The 22,170-nt window shown below is 48.2% G+C and overlaps 8 protein-coding genes across 8 annotated transcripts; 4 read left to right on the top strand and 4 right to left on the bottom strand.

Annotated features, from left to right (window-relative positions):
- Nucleotides 1-1,415: 1,415 nt before the first annotated feature.
- On the top strand, nt 1,416-1,934 carry ABOM_003775 (phenol acid carboxylase; the record flags this gene model as incomplete). Its single annotated transcript, XM_022530905.1, has 1 exon — nt 1,416-1,934. The coding sequence occupies one exon, from the start codon at nt 1,416-1,418 to the stop codon at nt 1,932-1,934; it is 519 nt and encodes a 172-aa protein (XP_022391018.1).
- A 682-nt stretch (nt 1,935-2,616) lies between these two features.
- ABOM_003774 (uncharacterized protein) lies at nt 2,617-3,502 on the bottom strand (the record flags this gene model as incomplete). The annotated part of the gene is made up of 2 exons (XM_022530904.1): nt 2,617-2,873; nt 2,938-3,502. The coding sequence occupies 2 exons, from the start codon at nt 3,500-3,502 to the stop codon at nt 2,617-2,619; spliced, it is 822 nt and encodes a 273-aa protein (XP_022391017.1).
- A 3,374-nt stretch (nt 3,503-6,876) lies between these two features.
- Nucleotides 6,877-7,689, bottom strand: ABOM_003773 (uncharacterized protein; the record flags this gene model as incomplete). The annotated part of the gene is made up of 1 exon (XM_022530903.1): nt 6,877-7,689. The coding sequence occupies one exon, from the start codon at nt 7,687-7,689 to the stop codon at nt 6,877-6,879; it is 813 nt and encodes a 270-aa protein (XP_022391016.1).
- An 859-nt stretch (nt 7,690-8,548) lies between these two features.
- Nucleotides 8,549-9,352, bottom strand: ABOM_003772 (MSF1 domain protein; the record flags this gene model as incomplete). Its single annotated transcript, XM_022530902.1, has 1 exon — nt 8,549-9,352. The coding sequence occupies one exon, from the start codon at nt 9,350-9,352 to the stop codon at nt 8,549-8,551; it is 804 nt and encodes a 267-aa protein (XP_022391015.1).
- A 471-nt stretch (nt 9,353-9,823) lies between these two features.
- ABOM_003771 (tryptophan--tRNA ligase WRS1) lies at nt 9,824-11,245 on the top strand (the record flags this gene model as incomplete). The annotated part of the gene is made up of 3 exons (XM_022530901.1): nt 9,824-10,215; nt 10,280-10,310; nt 10,391-11,245. The coding sequence occupies 3 exons, from the start codon at nt 9,824-9,826 to the stop codon at nt 11,243-11,245; spliced, it is 1,278 nt and encodes a 425-aa protein (XP_022391014.1).
- Nucleotides 11,246-11,435: 190 nt separating this feature from the next.
- Nucleotides 11,436-12,290, bottom strand: ABOM_003770 (uncharacterized protein; the record flags this gene model as incomplete). Its single annotated transcript, XM_022530900.1, has 1 exon — nt 11,436-12,290. The coding sequence occupies one exon, from the start codon at nt 12,288-12,290 to the stop codon at nt 11,436-11,438; it is 855 nt and encodes a 284-aa protein (XP_022391013.1).
- Nucleotides 12,291-12,848: 558 nt separating this feature from the next.
- On the top strand, nt 12,849-14,999 carry tom70 (putative mitochondrial outer membrane translocase receptor (TOM70); the record flags this gene model as incomplete). Its single annotated transcript, XM_022530899.1, has 6 exons — nt 12,849-13,176; nt 13,248-13,324; nt 13,381-14,152; nt 14,223-14,696; nt 14,753-14,860; nt 14,923-14,999. The coding sequence occupies 6 exons, from the start codon at nt 12,849-12,851 to the stop codon at nt 14,997-14,999; spliced, it is 1,836 nt and encodes a 611-aa protein (XP_022391080.1).
- A 1,446-nt stretch (nt 15,000-16,445) lies between these two features.
- Nucleotides 16,446-18,777, top strand: ABOM_003768 (FHA domain protein; the record flags this gene model as incomplete). Its single annotated transcript, XM_022530898.1, has 5 exons — nt 16,446-16,461; nt 16,539-16,744; nt 16,829-16,961; nt 17,016-17,067; nt 17,118-18,777. 5 exons carry the CDS (start codon nt 16,446-16,448, stop codon nt 18,775-18,777), a joined length of 2,067 nt encoding a protein of 688 aa, XP_022391081.1.
- Between the last annotated feature and the right edge of the window lie 3,393 nt (nt 18,778-22,170).

Below are 22,170 nucleotides of genomic sequence, written 5' to 3'. Positions count from 1 at the left end.
TGGAAAAAGGATGCACGTGGCGCTATTCTTTAGATCGACTGGACACAGTGAGATTAGGAAATGGAATTTGTGGAGAAAGCGTCAGAACTAGTACGTACAGATTACGAGGCAAGGAAATAGTCATGTTGGGCGATTCACACTCAATTATACACATGGATAACCAACATGAAGGCGTACGGGTGTATAGAGAGTAAGGTACATAAATACTAGAGTGGTTTTGCAGGACCCATGGGTACCTTAAGGAACCGTGAGAATTTGATTGGTCGAATTCAACCCGTGACGGGTTTCGTACCTTCAAGTTCCATTCTCCGGAAGCTTCTATGTATGCTAATAACCTCTGACATCAATGGTTACCTACTACTGGTAGTACTGTTCTTCCGGTTTTCTTTTCTTCTCATGTTGTGCCCTCCCAAAATGCCTCCATGGTTGAAGTAACGTACAAGGTATAGGTTCATACGCACCCTGGGTCGAACGTTACGACTTGAAAGCCCTCAAGGGATCTGAAGCTCCTTTATATAACTCTATCTTAACTTAAGTAATTAGTCCCCTTCTCGATGGATCAGAACGTGCCATTGTATTTATAAATCTCGAGCCTATGATGTAGGATGTGAGGCTGCTCATTCATGCAACAAATTATGATATCTCGTCTCAGACTTGGGGAGAATCACGAATGGGCCCAAATGTACAGGAGAATGGTAAGCAGAATCCTATAATACGAGGAGATGAAGCCATATTAAGTTCTGACATTCAATTAAGTAATAATGAGTGATATACTTATTCTAATTACCCTCTAAACTTAACACGAGCACCGAAGTATATATATATAACCACTAGTTAATTACTTACCCCTTTGGATTACGTGAGCAACACCAACAACCACAGGAACAGTTCCAAACAAGATATATTTCCACTTCTCACTTAGTTGGCGTGTTTCACGGCGATGCTATAGCTACAGCATAGAGCATAGAGCATAGAGGATAGAACTCCATTCTAGGTTCAGGCCCGACTATCAACTCATCATTCAATCATGATTCGATTGACAAGGACCCATCCTGGCGGAGATCCATTGTCTCGGGTACGACCAAGCTCAGGATCGACGCGATTATCGTCTTGGGGCTAACGGCTAGATCATGATGTCATGACCGAGAACCCCCCGAGTTGAAATAGTAACTTTGGGAGGTAATTAAAGCTTCGGGGGAGTGGTTCGTCATTAGGTACAGCTATTGACTGACCCATCTAGATATGTTCTGGGGTCTTCGGTAAAGTGGTTACGTAGTAGACATTACTCTCAATTTTAATATCCCAAAATGAATATATTGTTCTAATTTACCTGAGGTAATTTCCCTCTCGTATTGCTTTCGCATTGCTTTCGCGATTGTGCTCTAGGATCGAGACTAGACACCCTTGTCTTCAAAATGCCTGTTCTTCCTTCTTTACAAGGTTCCACCTTTGATGATGAAATTCGCGATCGTCATTTGATATATGACTATGCAGCGCAGGATGCGGAGGGAAATCCAGAAAAATGGCGGTATGAAATGTGGTTTTACAACGAGGACCGCATAAATTACGCCATTCATGGGGGCCCCATGGCGGGGCGTGCGGCGTTTCAGTCAGCCACATACCAATGCATCCGGCCCGGAGAGTTATGGCAGTGTAACTGGCTCGAGGAAACTGGGACCATCTGCTCATTGGTTTTCGATATTTCGCGGAAACATATCACGACCTTGATAGCGTTTTCCAAGGGACATTGGGAAAAGAATACGACCGCTCGCGGTGATAAGCGCAACCCAGAGGATCTAGCACGGATGAGGAGTTTGGCTCAAATCGGTACCCAAGTCGATCGGATACTTTTGAGCGAACAGGCTGAGATATTGGAGGATTTCCGTGGTCCGGGTAATTTAAAACCAATACAGATGGACTGGCCAACTTTGTGATCAAAAGACATGGGAGCATCGAGAGCTGCAAGATCGGTCTGGTCGGCTGTGGGCAAACGGGGGAAATCCGATCAGTGCGTGGCACAACTTTGTCCAAAAGCGGGGAGCATTTCACTTTGTCCTATTCGATATATGACCAAACAAGTAAAGCAGGGCCCCGAGAACATATTTCTTGCAAGAGTGCCGCGGGTAAAGAAACAGATTTTGCGTGCAACCCAACCCAACCCAACCCTCATGCGACCATATTAGATGCCCACGAACGATAGCAGGTTTCTGAGAATTGATAGAATCCTGGCAAAGTATATTAGAACTGGGTCAGTTCAAGATGCCCAGAAGTGGAGCCGATCATTGGCTGTGTCCTTCAATGCCAACGTTCGTAGTCGATGCTAGCGGCTAACGACATTGTCATTGTTCCTAGAATAACGGCAGTCATATCGCATCCAACTTTGACACGATGACTCACACGGTCCGGGAAATTCAGAGCTTGCTGCGGACGGGCATAGATCGTGAGAAGACCTAATAATCTCTTCCTTAACAGTAAATTGCTGTAATGCATGTCAAGTGGTAGACATGCGAGCGAAGAGTGGTGGAATGCAGCAAGGTGCTATCGGTATGGCCACCCAAGTTATACAACTTGTAGCCGAGAGTATATAAAAGGATATTCAACGTGACATCGAGAGCTCTATGTGGAATCTTGGTTTGATGACGAACTTCCAGTTGAAGGAGCCTGAAGACACACCAGTTCTATTTGAACATCGCTTTTGCTCTTCAGGGGTGGGCTGTCGTACGACGGGCTTCGGCTGATGATGGCGACGGCAACTTGGTCTGCTTGTTGTTTCGCGGTCATATTATCGATATACCATGTCTTCCAGGGGTCATCGCTTGAGCCAGGAGTTGACATCGTGGCGACCTTGTCGTTTACCGTCTCCGAGGCGAACGCTGGAAAAAGTGTAAGTAACAGAGCAAATTAGCCGGCAGCTTGAGACAAGGAGCCTTCACGTACGCTTAACAGGAATTCTCTGGACATCGAAGAAAGGCGGTGGACAGTTCGGAAGAGAGGGCGGGTTGACGAGCATTTCGTGCAACACAGTGTCCAGGGGAAAGGTGTAATATTCTCCCTTGGCGGAGAGTTGATAGATAGCTTCTTTTAACGTCTCCTTGAGGTTTATCGAGCATTGCGGTCCCCAGACACCGTCACATCCATTAGTCCCCCCGGAAGGGGTCCCTGTCAGGTTTCCCACACGCAAGCCAACCTCCAACGTGCGATTTGTGTCGATGGCTGAACTGTCGACATGATGTGCTGCATAGCCCATCCAAAAACTAGCTTTAGTCATAGGTTCGTTACCTTTACCTCGAGAGTTGGCGTCGTATGCATAATATAGTGTAAGATCGTCCAAGAAGAGAGGAGAAAAGTCGAAGGAAATTGCCGTCTGGGCGTAGGGATCAACACATCCACCATCCCAGAAAGAACAGATCTGGGCGAGGCCCGGTTGTAGCATTGTTGATAATATCGCTAATAGAAGCAGACATGGTCGGAACGTCGACCTCGTTTCCCAAGGGTCCGCCATTTGGAAGCCGAGGACTGTTGAAGTAGAGCTGTCTCCGTGGGATGACCGAGTAGGCTCAGAAGCGCAGCGATAACAAAGGAGCAGCGGCCAGCACAACTGGCATGCTCATAACCGAGTTGGTGGTAAGAGGGAGGTCGATGGTGGTCGAAGGGATGCGAGTACCAGCACTGGAGTCTTGTACGAAAATGGCGTTGGATATTCTTTAGAACATAATAGACGCGTCCAGCTAATCTAAAACGCAGAATGACCCAAAAGTGTAAAGAGGAAAGATATCTATCCTCAGCGCTTCACTCGTCGAAGCTCCGAACTCGAATGTCGATAGATTCGCCAGGTCACCGTTTTCCGTGTCAGCAAGAGAATGGCCTCCTCTCATGAAACGCCTTCCGCCCCGACACCAAAAAGCCAAGTGATTTGGAAGAACGCTAAATCAGATGGGGGTCGCACTGAGAAGAAAGAGGGAGGGGGAGTGCTCCCTGTTGTCAGAATTGGGGAATCGAGTAAGAGTAAGGTCCGAGTCGGGACCCTCCGCTAGTTGGGAAAAAAGACCGATTCTCAGCACGGGAGTAACGGGGGGGGGGGTGGTTGAGGCCAGCTGATTATGGGTGTGTAGCAGAGAGAGAGAGAGGCTGTAACCTAGGGGGACCTCCAGAAAAAGGTCCAAGGTAATGTCAGATAGATGAAGGATCGCAAAAAGGAAAAACAAGAAAAAGAAAATAATAATTCATGAATGGTAAGTTAGTCACGGTGCTGGTGTCCAAATCTCTCTTTTTTCGCTCGCCTTCTCTCCTTCTGTGACCGGCGACTTATTATTGTCTTGCCTGTGAAACAGGGAGTGTGGATCCCGGATTGGCCAGAGGAGACTCATCTTTCGCTGGCTCCCTGGCGTTTTAGGAGGCATTCTTGGCCCTTCTTGGTCACTGACGCTAACAGAACAGTCCCCGCATATTTCCTCACCGAATGCGGCAGTTCCGGCGGTTGATCCGCCCAGGGTGCCAGGAGGCGTCCACTAAGAACGCCGCATCCTCACATATTTCGGTCTTCCCAGGGTTCTGAGGGTCCAGAGGGGCCAATGAGTTCGCCTACATAGTCTACTGCCAGCCACCAATTGTACCTTGAGATTCAAACTAGTAAACAATCTTACCGTATTGTGACGGGCGCAAGTTACCTCTAACTGTTGCTTCAGAGAAGTACTACTACTCCTCCGAGTAGGAGTAAGATGTAATTTATCCAAAGCCGGGTTAACGTAAGGCAGCGAAGTATTCCCAATAAGTAATTAGCAAAGTCTGAATAATATGGATACTTATTACCGAGGCATCACCGGGAAAGGTAATAACTGATTTTTGATTTTGATTTTTTGATTCTTCTAATTTTTATTACTAGGTTATACAGTGTGCTGTTCACAGTAAACAGGGGGGGGAAGTAATAAAATAGAAAGAAAAGAAAAGCATTGTGCACATCTTACAGATACACAGGAGTTATCTTGCATATTGAAGAAGGCAAAGGGAAGAAAAAAGAGCTAGAGGAATCATAAACAATAGTAAGCCAGTAATGCCCGCTGATGGGTCAATGTCTAATTAAATCTCTATTACCTGATTAACAACGGGGAAACAACGGGAGTGGTTAACTAACTTGGTTTAGGGGGCAAAGCAACCCAGCTCGTAGGATTGAAGTAGCGCGGCACATAATTCCACAGGACCCTCGACCACACTGACAACGGTGCTACTGTACAATTCATACCAGTGTTCCAAGTTGATACTCTTAGCACCCCGTATTGTCTCCTCAATTCGGTCCCTATCAGTAGTATTTACCGACTAGGTTGGACTGCGACAGACCAGCACCTCATTTATTGCCACCTATCAATTTAGTGTAGTATCGACCGAACTCTCTACGGTTTTCCCACCGGGTTTCCTTCTGAATGAAACATCACGAGGTTAAGTTGCTTCTTACTACTGCACAGCCGCACTCTGAACACCGTAGATTCTCCGACCGAAAGTTATTGATAGAAAACCAAAAATTTATACAATCTAAGCCAGGAGACGTCGCAAGAAAAACAAAGAAAATAATAATAATAAGATAAATAATAAGACTACATACAGCTTCTGCTGGAAGTTCATCTGCCATCCAAGTATTACAAACTTAATCGGATAGGGTATTTAAAATTTTCACGACTAATCTCTGTTGAGAATTCCAAACGACCATGGTTCCCTCCGGTTCCTATGGCTCCTATCTCTAGTTCTTCGGGCATCCAACGGGGTTCCCTTAGCGTTGATTGCCATCCCTGGATCAAGAGGCCCTAGCAACACCTGAACAATGGCAATGGTAATAACGATAGAGTAATAATACTACATCATGGTTGCCGAGATACCGGCCAACGCTGAGCAGCGCCGAGCTGTCATTATTCCATAGCTTCCAATGTTCTCGGGCAAATCGCCTCAATACCGTCAATATTACTCCTAGTACGGAGTACAAGGACTGAAAGGTTAAAATCGCCAACGGTGACACCGGGGATACAAACAGCATTCCTGAGTTGTTCTCACATATATCAGCTGCATGGCAATTATCCTGGCCAAGATAACTCCGTGCAGACGACCTGGCTTAGATAGATCCTCTTGTCGTGCACCGCACCGCAATGTACACTCTCGTCTAAGGGGTGTACAGTACTCTGTACGCTGTATGTATGTACGCTATGGCCATCTGCTGACTTCTGCCTGGTGGTACAGGATACTACCGAAAATTGTTGTCCACTCCCGGGGATGGTTGGCCATGAGGTCATCTGGAGGCCAAAATTTCAATCTCTTGTACAAGATACCGTCATCGTTGGGGAGGAATCCGACAGCTAGCCCTGCTAAATTGCCTTATTTGGTGTTTGGGAATGTATGCCAAGGTCAGACTTAAGCCTAAGTACAGAAGCCGAGGACACCGCAATTCAGCCAGAGAACGACTTAACAACAGCCAGAATGGAGATTTGTTTCTCTTCGGGTTTGGCGTCCTCGGATATGAGTGGATATGACCCAGATTAATATCCGACGAGCCCGGTGTCCAATAATGGATGCGAGTGACTTTTAGGGTCTCTTTACCGCAGTCGAACCTTGCGTCATTCCCGGTCGGATCGGATGATTCTCTGGTGGTATCGAGAGATATGGAATGGCTCAATCTAGTAATTACCTGCATCCGGATTGAGAACGAGGATAGGAGACCTCATATCTCGGATTCCCATTTTCACTACATATCTATCATGGCGTGAAATGACTGGTTAATGATCACGACAAACAAAAGTTTGAAAGCAAAGCCTCTTACTTTTTCTTAATTCGTCCGTCCCTCGCAGGTATATACCTGGCCATACTCCATGACTCGACAACAGCCGCTGGAACACGCTACCTTTCAAGTTTCTCTAGTCCCTCTGCACGAGACTTGAGGATTGCAGCCAACTCACAGATGGATTTGGCCAGCTTGCGGATCCGCTCCAATTCGCGTAATCGGTTTCCCTCTGCGATCGCTATTATCCTGCGCACGGTTTCAATCTCTGCAGCCTCCATTTCTGTCAGTTTGCCAGCCAGAGGATCAGCGCCCTGAATGTGCTTCTGGATATTAGTGACCTTGGTGATCGCTTTGATAAGGGGTAGCATGGCTGGCATATTAAAAGTCAGCCACGATGCATGCTCGGGAGTGGCGCCTTGGTGGCCCCAGACAATGTCCATGGCTGCTGCCCGCTGTGTAAATTTTCTGACACTGTGAGCCCCTGTTGGCACAGGAGCTTTGTTCTCGTCCCAGTTGAAATCTGGAATATTCAGTGGCGTCTGCTTAGTTTGGTTATTGTGCTTATCCCCATCATTGCGGGTGTCTTGCATTCCTTTCCAGCGCTCATACAGCTCCCATTCAGATTCCGTCATCTGTGCCCTAGCTGAGCTTTCCAAATCCCTGCGTTTGTTGTGCGACGCCAGCTTCAGTCCCGTCCACAGTGCAAGACTATTACCCCGCTCAACAACCCTGGCGAGATCCTGCATCTTTTGCGATGTCGTCTCAAGGTCATCGGTGTCCGTAGGCACGGGTATAATTTTCAGGTTCTCGCCTAGGTCCTTGAGCGCTAGAGGATCCATCGTCGCCCCGTGCGGTCGTTTAGAGCTAGAACTCTGCTCATGGTTGTCGCCCTCCCGTTTTAGTGCACGAGTAGGTAGTCGGCTTTCCATTCCAGCTTCACGCTGTCCTAGTATACATAAATTGAACAACACACCACGCGTGGATCGTATCACGTGGTAGTGCTTTGCAATATTGTATTGTTTGCTTTTGCTCTAAGTAGACGATGACGCAAGAATGGCTGCTGTCTGGGTCTCACTGTGGCCTCAGATGAGGCTAGAATAAGCCGTCTTTAGATGCTGTACAAGGTTTGGTCTGTCCGTGCGAGGGGTGGTTGAGCCAATAGCTTGTTTATTCCAACCAGTGCTGAATTTTTAGTTTTATGTTCAAAATTTCCTCCAATATTAGACATTCATCCCAGAGGAGGTTGCAAGAACCGAAGTGCAGATGTGGGTGGGAACCAAGCTGTGAATATAGGTTGTACTCCTTACACCAAACGATTCGCAAGGATTACTAAGTTGACAGATTTTCGTTAAGACCCCGTGAGATCATTTCTTTAGCGGTTGAAGTGCTTCAGTCACAATTTATACAGATAGGTTCATAGCTAGCCAAGAAAAATAGAAAAATCAATAATTTAAGGGCAAAATTGTCAAAGTGAATAAAGATTCATACATAGTATAGTACAGTAGGTGTCCACCAAATGAGTGAAATCACCGATCGGCCTCTTGCCCTCACCTAATATACAACCGACATTTTGTTTCGTAAAACATCTTCGTGGAATACATGACCGGAAAAATATGCTTGTGGTGTGATGATAATGCTGACAGAAAAAAAGAGGTATGTGAGTCGAATGTAAGATCGAAATGGTAGGAGAGTGTCAGTCAGAAAAGCCCCAAACGCCAAAACTCCATGCTTGAATGCTGCATATATGTTTCCCAAATTGTTCGCCGCTCCCTGGTTAGCCAATAAAGACTAGTTCTCATCCTCTTCGATATGTGCATGACCCCTGGCCCAAACACGCTTCCAAGGGCCTTCATGTCCAAAAGTTGCCTCTCGATCCTGGCGCATCCCCTCTAGGACACCGACTATTCCGCCGCTACGCAAACGTTCTAACACAACATTCATGCCTTGTTTGCTCTTAAGCACGGCATCCCGGGTCCGCTTCAGCCCAATGAGTTCGATTGTCCGCTGAATACCAGCGGTTGATAGAGAGGAGAAAAAGCCCCTCTTCGGTGCATCCTCTTCAGCCTCGCCACTGTGATCGCCAATTGCATCTGCCTTTTTTCTTCCGAGAAGCTTTCCTTGTCCGAACCGAGAACGGAACGTGACAGTCGTCTTCACGGTTGTCTGCTCGCCTCTCTTGTCGTCAAGGGCAAGCCCCTCGAGACTATCAAGAGCCCCTTCAATTGGTTGACGCTGGTAAACCTGTTTCTCAACAACACTGAGAATACCAGTCCATTCCATGTTACGTGATTCACTTTCCATCCAGCCTTCCCTGGGGTCGACGACCGTGGTCTCCAGAATGTAACTTTGGCCGGAATTGTCGGATCCTCCAATGCCCTTGGGAAGCAATTTGAGTATACCAGACGGGACTTTGGATTTCTTTAAATGAAGACGAATTGTATGAAGACGCTGTGTCTTGGGATCGACGTAGCGATCGATAACATCAGTCGTTAGGACATGGCGAGAATACGGGTTAGGATAGCGCAGGAAGTAGGCAAGAGAGACAGCAGGGAAGGAGTAATCGTAAGTAAATACGTTCTCGAAGAACTTCATGATTGCAAATGCATATAGACAGCCTAAATGATGGGGAAGTAATGGGAGGAGCTGTGGCGATGAGATGATGCTCTGCGAGCTGTTGGGTGCTCGTCTGCTCAATCGCCTTTCTGAGTGGTCGGACAATTCTGCTCGGACCCGGACTCCTTTTCGGCGGCGGAAGAATTTCTGATGGCTTCTAGAGCCATCGCGCTAGCCCAATCCGGGACGCGGGGTGCTAACCGTTCAACATCACGTGATGCAATAAAACAAGCCAATAAGAGGACCAACGGTTGCTTGATAGGATGACTCATCATTTGTCTGCTTGGAGGGGCAGAGAGTACAAATTATATCGGTGTCAAGATTAGCAACGGCGGCGCTAATACAAAGATCTCGCTTTTCAATTCAGTTCTAGCCTTGGCCACAGAGCTGTAGTCAGCAAGTTCTATATACTATACACCCTTTGTGTCTCTGCAGACGCAGTCATCGAACATGGCGAACGAACCTGGTCAACCCCCCGCGCTCACGACTTTGAGCCTTGCCGAAAAGGCGCCCGAGTCCAAGGCAGTCGGACAGAAGATCACACCTTTTGACGTCTCTGGCGGAGTTGATGAATCTGGAAAGCTCTTACCGGTTGACTATGACAAGCTGGTGCGCGAATTTGGTGCCACTCCTATCACACCAGCCTTGCTCGAACGCTTTGAGAAAGTTACCGGCCATCGCCCTCACAGGTTTATGCGTAGAGGAATTGTTTTCAGTCACCGTGAATTAACTTCAATTCTGGATCGTTATGAAAAGGGCCAGCCATTCTACCTTTACACTGGACGAGGACCCAGTAGTGACAGCATGCATGTTGGACACACAATACCCTTCGAATTCACTAAGTATGTATTCTGAACCTGCCCATTACAGCAAACGATTGATAACTAACGATACTGTGCTATATAGATGGTTGCAAGATGTTTTCGATTGTCCATTGGTTATCATGCTTACTGACGACGAGGCATGTTCCACACATTTTGACCGGTTATTCCTCTTCAGATGCTAACTGGCCTTCAGAAATTTATGCATTCACAAAAGATCGATGTCGAGGACGCAAAGAGATACACCAAGGCGAATGCCATGGACATCATCGCCGTTGGTTTTGACATGAAGAAGACGTTCATATTCAGTGATTTTGATTTTGTTGGCGGCGCTTTCTACGAGAACATGTGCAGGATGGCCAAGCGTATCACAATCAACTCTATAAAGGGAACTTTTGGGTTTAACGACAGCAACAACATTGGTGAATTCCATTTCTGCGCGACTCAGTCCGCCTCGGCGTTTGCAACCAGCTTCCCGCATATCTTTGGCACGGACAGGAAGAAGGTCTCATCCATCCCGTGTTTGATCCCTTGCGCAATCGACCAAGATCCTTATTTCCGGCAATGCCGTGAGAATGCCGAAAAGATGAAGTACAAGAAGCCGTCGCTGATCCATGCAATCTTCCTACCTGCCCTTCAAGGGCCCGGCTCTAAGATGTCCGCTAGTGTGGACACATCCGCTATTTTCATGAACGATACACCTGCCCGTATCAAGAACAAGATCAACAAGTATGCTTTCTCGGGTGGCCAAGACACTGCTGAACTTCAGCGCCAGCTTGGCGGAAACAGCAAGGTCGATGTTCCATTCCAGTACCTTACGTTCTTCTTGGAGGATGATGAAGAACTCGAGCGCATTCGTGCTGCATATGAAAAGGGAGAGATGCTCACTGGCGAAATGAAGCAGAGGTGTATTGCTGAGCTGCAAAGCTATGTTAAAGGTTTCCAAGAGCGCAGGGCTCAGGTAACCGAGGAGATGCTCAAGGAGTTTATGAGGACTCGTCCACTAGAGTGGAAGGGTAACCCCAACCCAATTGTTGTCGAGAAGAAATAAGGCGCGTGGTACTTCCAGCCACTGCAGTTTTTAGACGAATTTTGTTTAGAGATGCATTATCCTGCAGCTACACGATCAATGACCACCACACAATGTCCCTTGCACATCTTCATTTCAGACCTGTAAAGACGCCATATGTACCAAGCCCCAAGTTAAATCGGGACCACACTCAGATTTGAGATGAACGGTTCTATGTATTACCGTGGAAGTGGGACCTTTCGGACCCTTTCGGGTCCATCAATACAATCCTACCGGGGATAAAGCCTCTAACACCGTTACTAAGCCAACACTCTTCACCATCTACTAAATCAGCCACTGCGATCACCTCCTCCGTGCAAAATCCTTCTACCAGGGCGTATCGCCTAGTTGTGCCTGCATTGCCGCCACTTAAGAGCGGTGGTGTGACCCATCCGGGCTCTGAGTCTTTGCTCGTGCCAACCTTCTCAGATCCATGCCTGCGCCGCCTGAAGTACGGGGTTGTGATACTCCCTTCCATGACTTCGCCCTTTGGGTTTATTACAAGCACCTCTGCCTGCTCTTGGGGCGAAAGGATCCCGGATCGATGCCTCGCGGCTGTATAGTCCCCACGCGCAGTAGTCTTATGCGTAGTAAAGTCCGACGGGGTCGTAGGCTCCGAGTCAACATATACACGCCACGTGTTTAACTGTGAAACCTCTTCAGTAGGGCAGAGAAGCTTTAGGAGGTCCATTGATACTGTCGGGTTGGCTTCGACCTTGCACGCTCCACTGCTGTCAATAACAATACGAAGGCGCCATGATTCCGATTTGTCCGGTATGAACGTGTCTAGAATCCTAGTAAACTGGCCCAAATCTTGCTGTAGAAACTCGATAGCTTTTGCCCAATTGAAACAGATCGCCGCGTTAAGGAGCCGATCCCGGTGGTAAGGTAGAAGGTAGTACGGTGTACCTAGAAGACAGGGTTCTGCAGTTCTTTCACCGATCGCACGCGGAATCGCAGGGTCATAACGCAGAGAAGATATGATTTGAAAGGAATCCGAGGAGGTTGTTGGCGGAATGGACGCCATTACGACGGGTACTATTGGTTAATGTTCCAGGTTAAAAGGGGTGATGTCGAAATTCCTCAACAGGCCATGGATCTGCATGAAGTACTTTAGTACTAGCCCGGAGCGAAGAGCGCACACAACCGATCATACAGGAATAAAGAGAAAAACATTGGATACAAATGGACGTGGTAGAATTTTATTCGGTATCAGGGATTGCAGTCCGGTTCCTGGTATTCGCCCTCGACGCTGATACTGTGGAGAAAGCAAGGCACTGAGCATCCCTTTGTGGTGGGTGTGATTGGCTTGCGTTGCATGACGAGCTGCCCGGGCGGAAAGCCGCTGCGTCGCCGGACCACCTTCGACGCATAACTTTTCAAGCGCGACTTCCTTCCATCTCCCAACCCCGAAAAAGTAGCCCTTCTGCCGACAGGCTTCCGCCGAGCACCAAGGACCAGTTCGTATTCCCAACCCATGGTTTTTCTTGTATTCTTATTTACTTCCTTTCGTTCATAGACCCCTTTTGTTAATCGTTACAGCATTCGATAGGATTGAGGAATACGGGTTCCTAGCCGGGTCATCATGTCGAGCGAATCACCACTAACTCAACCGGTGAAGAACGTGGTGGTTGACACTGCCTCTCTTCCAGCATCTTCATCGGCGTCAGTCTGGGATCGTGTCTCGAAATGGGTGTCTGAGAATAAGGCGCTTGTTTATACCATTGCTGGTGTCGCCGTGGTCGTGACCAGTGCCGGCGTTGTCTACTATCTCTCCGACTCGAGCCGGCCGGCTCAAGCTCCTCAACCAACAGAGAAGAAGAAGAGCAAGAACCAGCGACGCAAGGAGAAGGAAAAGGAGAAGAAGAGGGCGGAGGAGAAAGAAAAGGCCAAGGCTGCTGCTGACCAGGACGGTATGTCCCTTCAGATGATCTCTCAGGTTCCCGACCGCTCAGCACCAAGCCTGGAACTAATGGTCCCATAGAGAAGAAGAAGGCTGAAGAAGCTCCTGAAGAACTCCCCGACGTTGACGAGGCTACTGTCGGACAGCTATCGGAAGAGGTGGGTAAATGGCGCTGTGGTGACAAATGAGCGCTGGCGCTGACACTGGACTATAGACACGGAAAGCCTATGCTGCGAAGCTGAAGGCTGCCGGTAACAAGGCCTACGGCTCGAAGGACTACAACAAGGCGATTGAACTCTACGGGAAAGCTATTCTTTGCAAACCCGACCCAGTCTTCTACTCCAACCGCGCTGCCTGCTACAATGTGCTGTCCGAATGGGAGAAGGTCGTTGAAGACACCACTGCTGCCCTTTCAATGGATAGCGAGTATGTTAAGGCATTGAACCGAAGAGCTATTGCATATGAGCACCTCGAGAAGTTCAGTGAAGCCCTTCTTGACTTCACTGCCAGCTGCATCATTGACGGCTTCTCTAACGAGGTCAGCCGTGTCGCTCTTGAGAGACTCTTAAAGAAGGTTGCGGAGCAAAAGGGCAAAGCCATCCTGGAAGCTAAGGGCAAGAAGCTCCCCAGCCCGACCTTCGTGTCCAACTACCTTCAGAGCTTCCGTCCCAGGCCTCTCCCAGAAGGCCTCGCTGAATCCGTCGACTTGAGCGAGGATTCTGGCAAGGGTCAGTTGCGCAAGGGTTTGCTCGCAATGGCGCTGAAGACCGGTGATGGCTATGATGAGGCTGCCACAGCCTTCGAAAAGGCTCTGGAACTTGGCGAACTTGGCGAATTTGAAGCCCTTGCCCTCAATTTGAGAGCCACCTTCACTTACCTCGAGGGCAATGCCCAGGCTGCCCTGGCGGACCTCAACAAGAGTGTTGAACTCCAGCCATCGTTGGTTCAGAGCTACATCAAGCGTGCCAGCCTGCACCTTGAACTTGGTAAACACAACCCCACCCAATTCCGGTAGTACCGTTGGTAGCTATGTGACATCTAACAGAGAATGAATAGGAAACAAGGATGCCGCTGCGGATGACTTTGAGCTCGCCATCTCCCACAATAAGGACGACGCCGACATCTACTACCACCGCGCCCAGCTTCACTTCATCCTCGGCGAATTTGCCGAAGCTGCTAAGGACTATCAGAAATCCATCGACCTTGACCGTACCTTCATCTACTCTCACATCCAGTTGGGTGTCACACAATACAAGATGGGATCTGTCGCATCTGCCATGGCTACTTTCAGGAGGTCCGTGAAGAACTTCGAGGACGTGCCGGATGTCTACAACTACTACGGTGAACTTCTCCTTGACCAGCAGAATTTCTCCGAGGCCATTGAAAAGTTCGATAAGGCCGTGGAGATGGAGAAGCAGAGCAAGCCCATGGGAATTAACGTTCTGCCCCTCATCAACAAGGCGCTTGCTCTGTTCCAGTGGAAGCATGACTTCCAAGAAGCCGAGAATTTGTGCCAGAAGGCTTTGATCAGTAAGTCACCGCTGCTATTATGTGTAAGCTAGGATTATAGTCTAACCCCACTCCAGTTGACCCCGAGTGTGACATCGCTGTTGGAACTATGGCACAGCTCCTTCTGCAGCAGGGCAAGGTCTCGCAGGCGCTCAAGTACTTTGAAAGGGCCGCTGAGCTGGCTCGTACCGAAGCCGAAATCATCAAGCTATCTCATACGCCGAGGCAACCCGGACACAGCTCGAAGTGCAAGAGAAATACCCTCAGCTTGCTGCACGCCTGCAGACCATGGGCGCTGGCTTCGGTGGACCTCCGGGTCTGTAAATTGAGGCATACTTTCTTTTGTTTTCGCGTTTGAAGTGACCAAGACGTATATGTTGGATTAATAGTATTTTTTATTTTTCCTTTCCCCCCTTTCATACCTCAGCTAGAATGAACAGGCGATGGTTCATGTCTGGCCATGATCCTTTGGTTTCTAGTCTCTTCTGATACATCTAGGGTGCCGGAGCCTTTCATCTGCGCATGTACTTACTAGCTTCGTTACCCCTTCTTTTCCCCGGTTCCCATATACTTTCTCGGTCTCCTTGTTCGGGTAATACAAGGGAGGTCATTTTCATTTTTGTCTTTTTTTTCCCCACTTAGTTATACTTCAGTTCCTTTTGGATGCAGCACCGGGATCTTATTTGTGTAGGAAGAATGGCTGAAATGAGCAGGAAATTGCAGCGAAGGCATGTTCGGTGCCTGAGGCGTCATGTTTAACTGGGAAGGCGGGAAGAAAATCGTGTATCATAGCCAATGGAAGAGTTGGAAGGAGGTCAAACCATAGAGTCTTATCGTATCTGCCTACACCAGTAAGCAACTTATTCAAGAATAGAGGTCTAGATTCGCATTTGTTGGAAATTCATTCATGGTTCTGGGGGAATCTGATGCTTTTGCAACCGTGAGCCAATAATACTCGGGGGCAGGAGTTCTTTATACTAGTATATGGATACGGGTTCCAGTCTAAAGGGACGAAACCAAAACTAAACAGCTCATGATATGGTCATGGGGTGTCCACCTGACGGGGCGGAAACCCCACTCTTCCGCCTATCAGTGCTTTGCGTATCAGCGTCATCATTGGAATCTCCATCTTGATACCAACTCATCCATTCCTTCCTCCTGTTGAGTCACTCCGGTTGCGAAGATCGTTCTTACATCTGGACTCTCTTCTGGACCTGCGGTCGGCTGACCCGGAAGCTGTGTTCCCTCCTCCCCTCTTCTTCGCCTCTTATCGCTCTCATACCCACCGACATAGTAGTTAGTTAACTACTAGTAGCATCAATTATATCATCAAACTCCTGCCTGATATACGAGACGAGAAGTTTCCGGCTTTCCACCTATCAACGACCAGTTTTGCTTGAGTCATTTTCCAGATGCGTGCGCTTGCTACGTAGCAGGATAGCATAAGCTAGTGGTTGTCGTGTTTCACGGCCTGACAGCGACCGTCCCTTACACTCAGGCTGACCCGATTGCATAAGGTACGCATTCCTTTCCCCTTTCCTGCCCCTCCTCTCACCTCCACCATCCACAGAGCACGTCTTCTTTTACTACTAGCAACACCCCCGACACTCCACAGCTTTTTAAGTAGCTGGTGGATGTTTTGGTATTACTTGTTGTACTAACTACTAAGGACTTGAGCGTTGTAGTTGGCGTCGGGAATATCTGGCTTCCTAATACTGGCTTTGGCTATACCTTGTTTCCCTGGATCGGATTTGTGCTGAACAAGCCAAGATGCCTGGCTCAAAGGGTATGTGAATCTTCCTTCAACTTTAGTCAACGAAATCTAGTTGAATCTTGCCTGGCTTATACCACTCTGCCTTCTAGCCATCGTCACCCTTTATCCGCTTGACGTATCGGATGTCCTTCCATATCGTTCCTTGACCTTCACGTCGGACTCTGATCATATCGAGGTTGGCCGCGCCTCGAAACGTGAGAGTAAGAACCTCATCCCTACCAACCATAATGGACTGTTTGACTCTCGCGTAATGTCTCGGAATCATGCAACATTGCGTGTATGTTTAAACAACAAGGTACGCTAGCAGGGTGCTTCGCTAATAGGTTCTATCATTTTCTCGCTTCCATCATGTGGACTATGCTTATACTGTTGGCTTTAGACGGTCTATCTCAGTGACGGCAACTCTATGCACGGTACCTGGGTGAACGGCGAAAAGATACGCGCTGGGGAGGCCACTATTGTCAGAAGTGGGGATGAGGTGATTTTTGGAACAGAGGTTATTCGTGGTCATGGTGAGTCCGTTTGTTGAAGTAGAGTTCAGAGGCTTTCCTGACCTGGTTTCAAAGAGACTTTCCCCCCACTCAAAGTTCGCTGTGAACACCAGTGGATAGATTCTGGGTATGCTACGCGTGTATAACTGATGTTGGATTCACTAACACAGCATACAGTGACGAGGTTGTGTTGGATGTTAGCAACAACCACCAGGCGAAGCGGGCAACTAATACGTTCTGTGTTCCCGACGATGACGATGATTATGATAATGAAGTGATTTATGATTCAATCCCAGCCCCAGTAGTGACGGCTGTTGAAAGTAGCTCTGAGTCTGCTGACTCCGATCCTGGCTCGGATTCAGATGACGACTCAGTCATGGAGATTTCCTCCCCAATTACTTCTCCGCCTAAAGGTGGTGACATCATCGGATCACAGGAAAGCCCGATTGACGTCGATAGCGAACAAGCTGAACAGCCTCTTGCAACCCCAAGAATGACTCCACCCTCAACCGTTGATGTCGCAGAGGAGATCAGAAACAAGGTTCACGAACGGCCCTCCCATATCCTTCACAGCCCAGAAAGTACAATAGTTCTGGTCTCTGAAGAACAGTCGGTTGCCGAACCTAGTGTCTGGGAGAGCGAGGATGACGACCAAGCTGATTCCATGAATGAATCAATGTCTGAGTCACAGTCGGAATATGATGGCGAAGAATCTGACCCAGATAGGCTTTCCGTGAGATTGAGTCCTACGCCATACATGGCTATCAATCAGGGTATACAAGCAAACACGACATGTGGTGATTATGATGCTCCGAATAGGGGTTTTTATTCGAAGGGCAAGAAAGCAGAGGGATGCGCACCAGATCTTACCCGTCAGACCGCGGCCAGCTGCGGAATCAGTATTCCTCTCTTTAACACTACCTCTCCGTGTCTTGATGAACCGAGCACGTCTTGGCCGGACACTGTCAGAGATGGCGCGAACTCCGGCCTCCCTTTACATCCGAGCGGAAAATTATTTGATCACTCACTTGCAGGGCTCCATTGCACTACTTTCACACAGGCCATGGAGCCTTGGCAAGCGCACGCTGCTCACGGTCCAGCCTACCCCTTTTCAGATCACTGCAGCCCACGCCCTCCTTACAAAGATGGTCCATTTGTCAACTCGCTATCCCAGTTTGTCGATAGTAATGATCGAGATGACACTGTTGTCCCTACCGTTACCGCGGCCGCCCCTGGCAACGAAAATATGCAGAGCCGTTCTACTGATATTGAGATCCGTCCAACGGAGGCGAGTGACGACACTAATTTGAGTAAAGTTGGCGTACAATCTTCATCACTTCTAGAGAAAATGCGTGGGCCAGAGTGCGATACGCTTGCATCACCCCATAATGATGTTGATCCATCGTCAAAAGCTACGGCCATACCTAGGCAGGGACTCAAGAGGAAAGCATTGGATGCAGAGATTAATTCTCTGGATGACGATAATGTTGTTATTCAGGATACTTACCCCTGTACTGAGAACAATTTCTCGGTGGATGAGAGACCTACGGTGGAAGAGGATGATTCATGTCTTCCTGATGCCCAGCCACATATCACTGTACCCGAATTTGGAACCGTACCATCACAACTTACTGAATTACCTATTACACACGCATCTCAAAAGTCCGATAGCTACCCCCTCCCTACTCCAGCCAATGGAAGACCGTCGAAGCGGTTGAAGACTTCTGAAACGGCAAATTTCAAGAGTCATGCTGCTACTGCTGCCCTGGGCGCAGTGGTTGGTGCAATCGGTACTATTGCTATCCTTGCCTCGCTCCCCGCGGATTACTTTGCTTAGAAACCCAGCCGGTTTACTTTTGATACGAGTTGGGTCTCGTCTTGGCCATTGCATGACTTTTACGATTATGATACACTACCTCTCAACTTTTCTTTTTTTTTTTTCGTTCGCCTCAATGATTGGGAATGTTGTCTTTTGCTCTTAGGTATTATCGATCGGGGTTAGGGTTAGGAGAATTGTAGGCCGGCGCATTCGTCTATATGATATTTTGACATGTTTTTCCTTTAGGCCAATAGTGACAATCAATTCAGTACCTTGCATGGGATCTATTAGCTTCGAAGGTTAAACGCACCGTACTTTGGGCCCGAGCTTCGCCAGTTGTGAAGGAAGTGGCCTTCGCCTTCCAGGGTTGGTCCTTTTGGACCGACCTTTGCTCACGGGTAACCCGCAGTCGCTGAAAGGCTGATTACATGCGTACAGGAGCCGGTTGTTCAAAAATCCTCCTCGTTGTGCCAGCATCGAACCTTCTTTTTTCTCCGGCCTTCGTTAAGATACTGATTTCGATCAACAGTGTTCGGCCCGTGTTGAATCAGCTGATAAATAAAATGATCGGGTGCATCTGGAGTGTCCGCTGGGCTTCGCCTTCGTGGTGTGACAAGTGCCTTCCGGTGTTCATGCTCAGATAATCAAAGATGAGGCGACTTCGTTGTTTCCCGAGTCAACCGACTCTGGTTCCGCTACACGAACAAGTCAATTGTACTCTGGATTTCGGGATTCCATTCAGCCGCAGCTTGAGTGGCAGGCAACTTGGAGGTATGTACATACACAGAGCGCAGGATGGTGCACCCTACGGGCCAGTTCCGGATTGCGTATTTATGGGCGTGATTTGTAGGTCCGGCTACTTGCATAGATGTAGCCTCGTATACGCGTGATATTCTCTACGCTTTCATATTTTTGTTTGGCATTCCTCATCATCAAGCCACACATGTTTAGCTGTCCAACGAACGCAATAAATTGAGCAGCCGGTCCCAATTTTTATGGTGTCCGAGCTCACAAACACTAGCCAACTTTTGATTATTTTAATATTTTCTTTTTTTTTCTCTGCTAGAACTGGATGTTGAATTTCAAATAGCAGTCAAATCCCGTCTTCAAGAGGGTAAAGCCCCACGCAGACGACTGCAAGGTGACGAAGTGTTATCACTCTGCATCGTACAGGTAATCCGAGGAAAGCCTCCTCGATGACCCTGTTTCATCATATTCCCAGGAACACCCTTTTACATATGTCCAATAAGTGATCCCAGGCCATTCCGGTACCATACTTCATGGGCATGATTGGTCTGAATAAGGGACTTTCTCGCCGGAGCGTACAAGTCTACACCACATCACTGAATTGTTATGGAGCACCACAACAAGTCTTTCCGGCTTCTATGCTTGGCGACAGCGTGCAGATGAAGGTATCCATGTCTAGCTAGAGCGCGGAAATCTCAGCGCCGAGGAGACCACTATAAGGTTAACGTATATCGGTGCTGTGTTCTAGCTCGGAGCAGTTCACATTCTCGGTTCAATCATCCGATGCTGTGACTATTCCTTGTACAGGAACCGATCGAACAGGATCCTTATGGTACTGCTCTTTCTTTTTCTGTCTTTCTCGTTCTTAAATCTCGGTCTCTAGTCCAATCGGAGGTAGCGCTTCCTCCGACCTTGCAACCCCAACCATTGTTGGTCTTTCTGTCACAACACGACTGGGAATGGAGCGCGGCTGCATTGCGTGGTTCGACATTAGTAGTAGCCAAACGTATCACTCATTGGTGATCCAAGGAATTTTCCGATTCCTCATCAAGGAGACAGAGATATACAGTTGTACTCCGAGGGTCTTGCCATATTACTGACTAGATTGTCTACCAACAATTATTCAACCTTGCGCATGATCTAATCCTGCGAACGTTGGAAATAGACGACTGATCACATCCACCACAAGCGCCAGCCGTTAGTGCCGACAAATACCGATCCTTCGTCTAGCGTTACTACTGCGTCTAGAGTTTCTGGCTGTTGCTTAAACATCCCTGCACCAAGGAAGATTTCAAGGCAGCATGCTTCCCTGCAAAAGTCCGTGGGTAGCAGTGAACTGGACACTTAAAAGCGATGCACCGGCTGATTTGAAGCGGTCGGCATGTTTGTACGTCTGTACGGATTTAATCTACTCAACTGCTTTGTAAGTTGAGTAACACAACACTGTGTGGCTGCCATGCCTCTAGTTTTAATTCTTGTCATATACACCCCACCTTTTATTGCCCTCGGCGCCGACAAGCGCTGGTCGTTCTTTCTTTTCTTTTTTTTTTGCTATTTGATGATTGATAATTCCAATATCATGTTCGATGTGCCGCATTTATCCCGACCCGCCCTAGGCGCAGGCACGCCCTCGGTCCGGTTGATAATGTTCGGAAGAACAACTATGGTTTTGACCCGGCTTAATGGATCAAGGAAGCGTCAAAGTTCCTACAGTTCGGCATGGCTCAAAAGATCTGTTGGGTGTAGTCAATCTTTACTCACATTTCGCATTTTAAGCTGATTATGCAGCCATTTGATGACCCTGGACCATGCCGCATTGCCCGTATTCGTGTCATTGATATAGGTAGAATACCGAGTTTACCGAAAAGCAACATCCCTAATCACTGGAATCGGTGTCCTGCTGATCCATTCTGAGTATCCTCCGACAAGAGGATGTTGGACAATGATTCGATACTGCCAATACAGATTCCACCAGTGTCCACTGACTCGAAACTTGGTAGGACAGTCTCCCTAGCATAGTACCACGGTTCCAATATAGAGGACAAATAGTAATCGCCCCGTGCAAGGAGCAGCCTGGCTTCACTGCTGGCATCATCCTTCTGCCTTCTCATTTTTGCCTTCAACCTTGGCTTTTTCTGAAATGCGTATGCCGACAGTCTCGATGCAAGAATATACCCCTCTGTCCGAAGAAGTGGTTCAGATGAGTATATAGGTATAAATTCACCCGTGAAATGGGTCATCGTCAATGCCATTCAGACAACTTGTCCACTCTGACTGTCTCTTCTTTGCTTCTTCGCCGAGGATCCCACCATCATCTTGCTTAAACATGGCCCATAAGACAGGCTCAACAATCCATCTCGATCCAGAACATATATCCTGTACAGGCGGAGGACGAATAGCCCTGACATGCAGAAGTTGCGCAGGAAATCCTCGAAGGTTTGCTCCCCTGATTGTATCCAGCCTTTTGATGTTAACTTAAGGTTCTCCAGAGTTATGGATTGCAGTAGCTGCCAGGGACTGGGCTTTAACACATTTGTCTGTGCGCACTGTAACCCCGAGGCAGCGGCAGGGACAATCCGAAGTGCAGCCTCCTCGCTCCATCATCCCACCCCCGAATCGTCCCAGCCCAATTCTCCCACGTCACTGAGCAGAAGCTCCTCTAGG

This window comes from Aspergillus bombycis (genome assembly GCF_001792695.1).
Source record: "Aspergillus bombycis strain NRRL26010 chromosome Unknown contig00024, whole genome shotgun sequence".
Classification (NCBI taxonomy): domain Eukaryota; kingdom Fungi; phylum Ascomycota; class Eurotiomycetes; order Eurotiales; family Aspergillaceae; genus Aspergillus; species Aspergillus bombycis.
The sequence above is the reverse complement of the archived record's forward strand: the minus strand, read 5'-3'. Positions and strand labels throughout refer to the sequence as shown.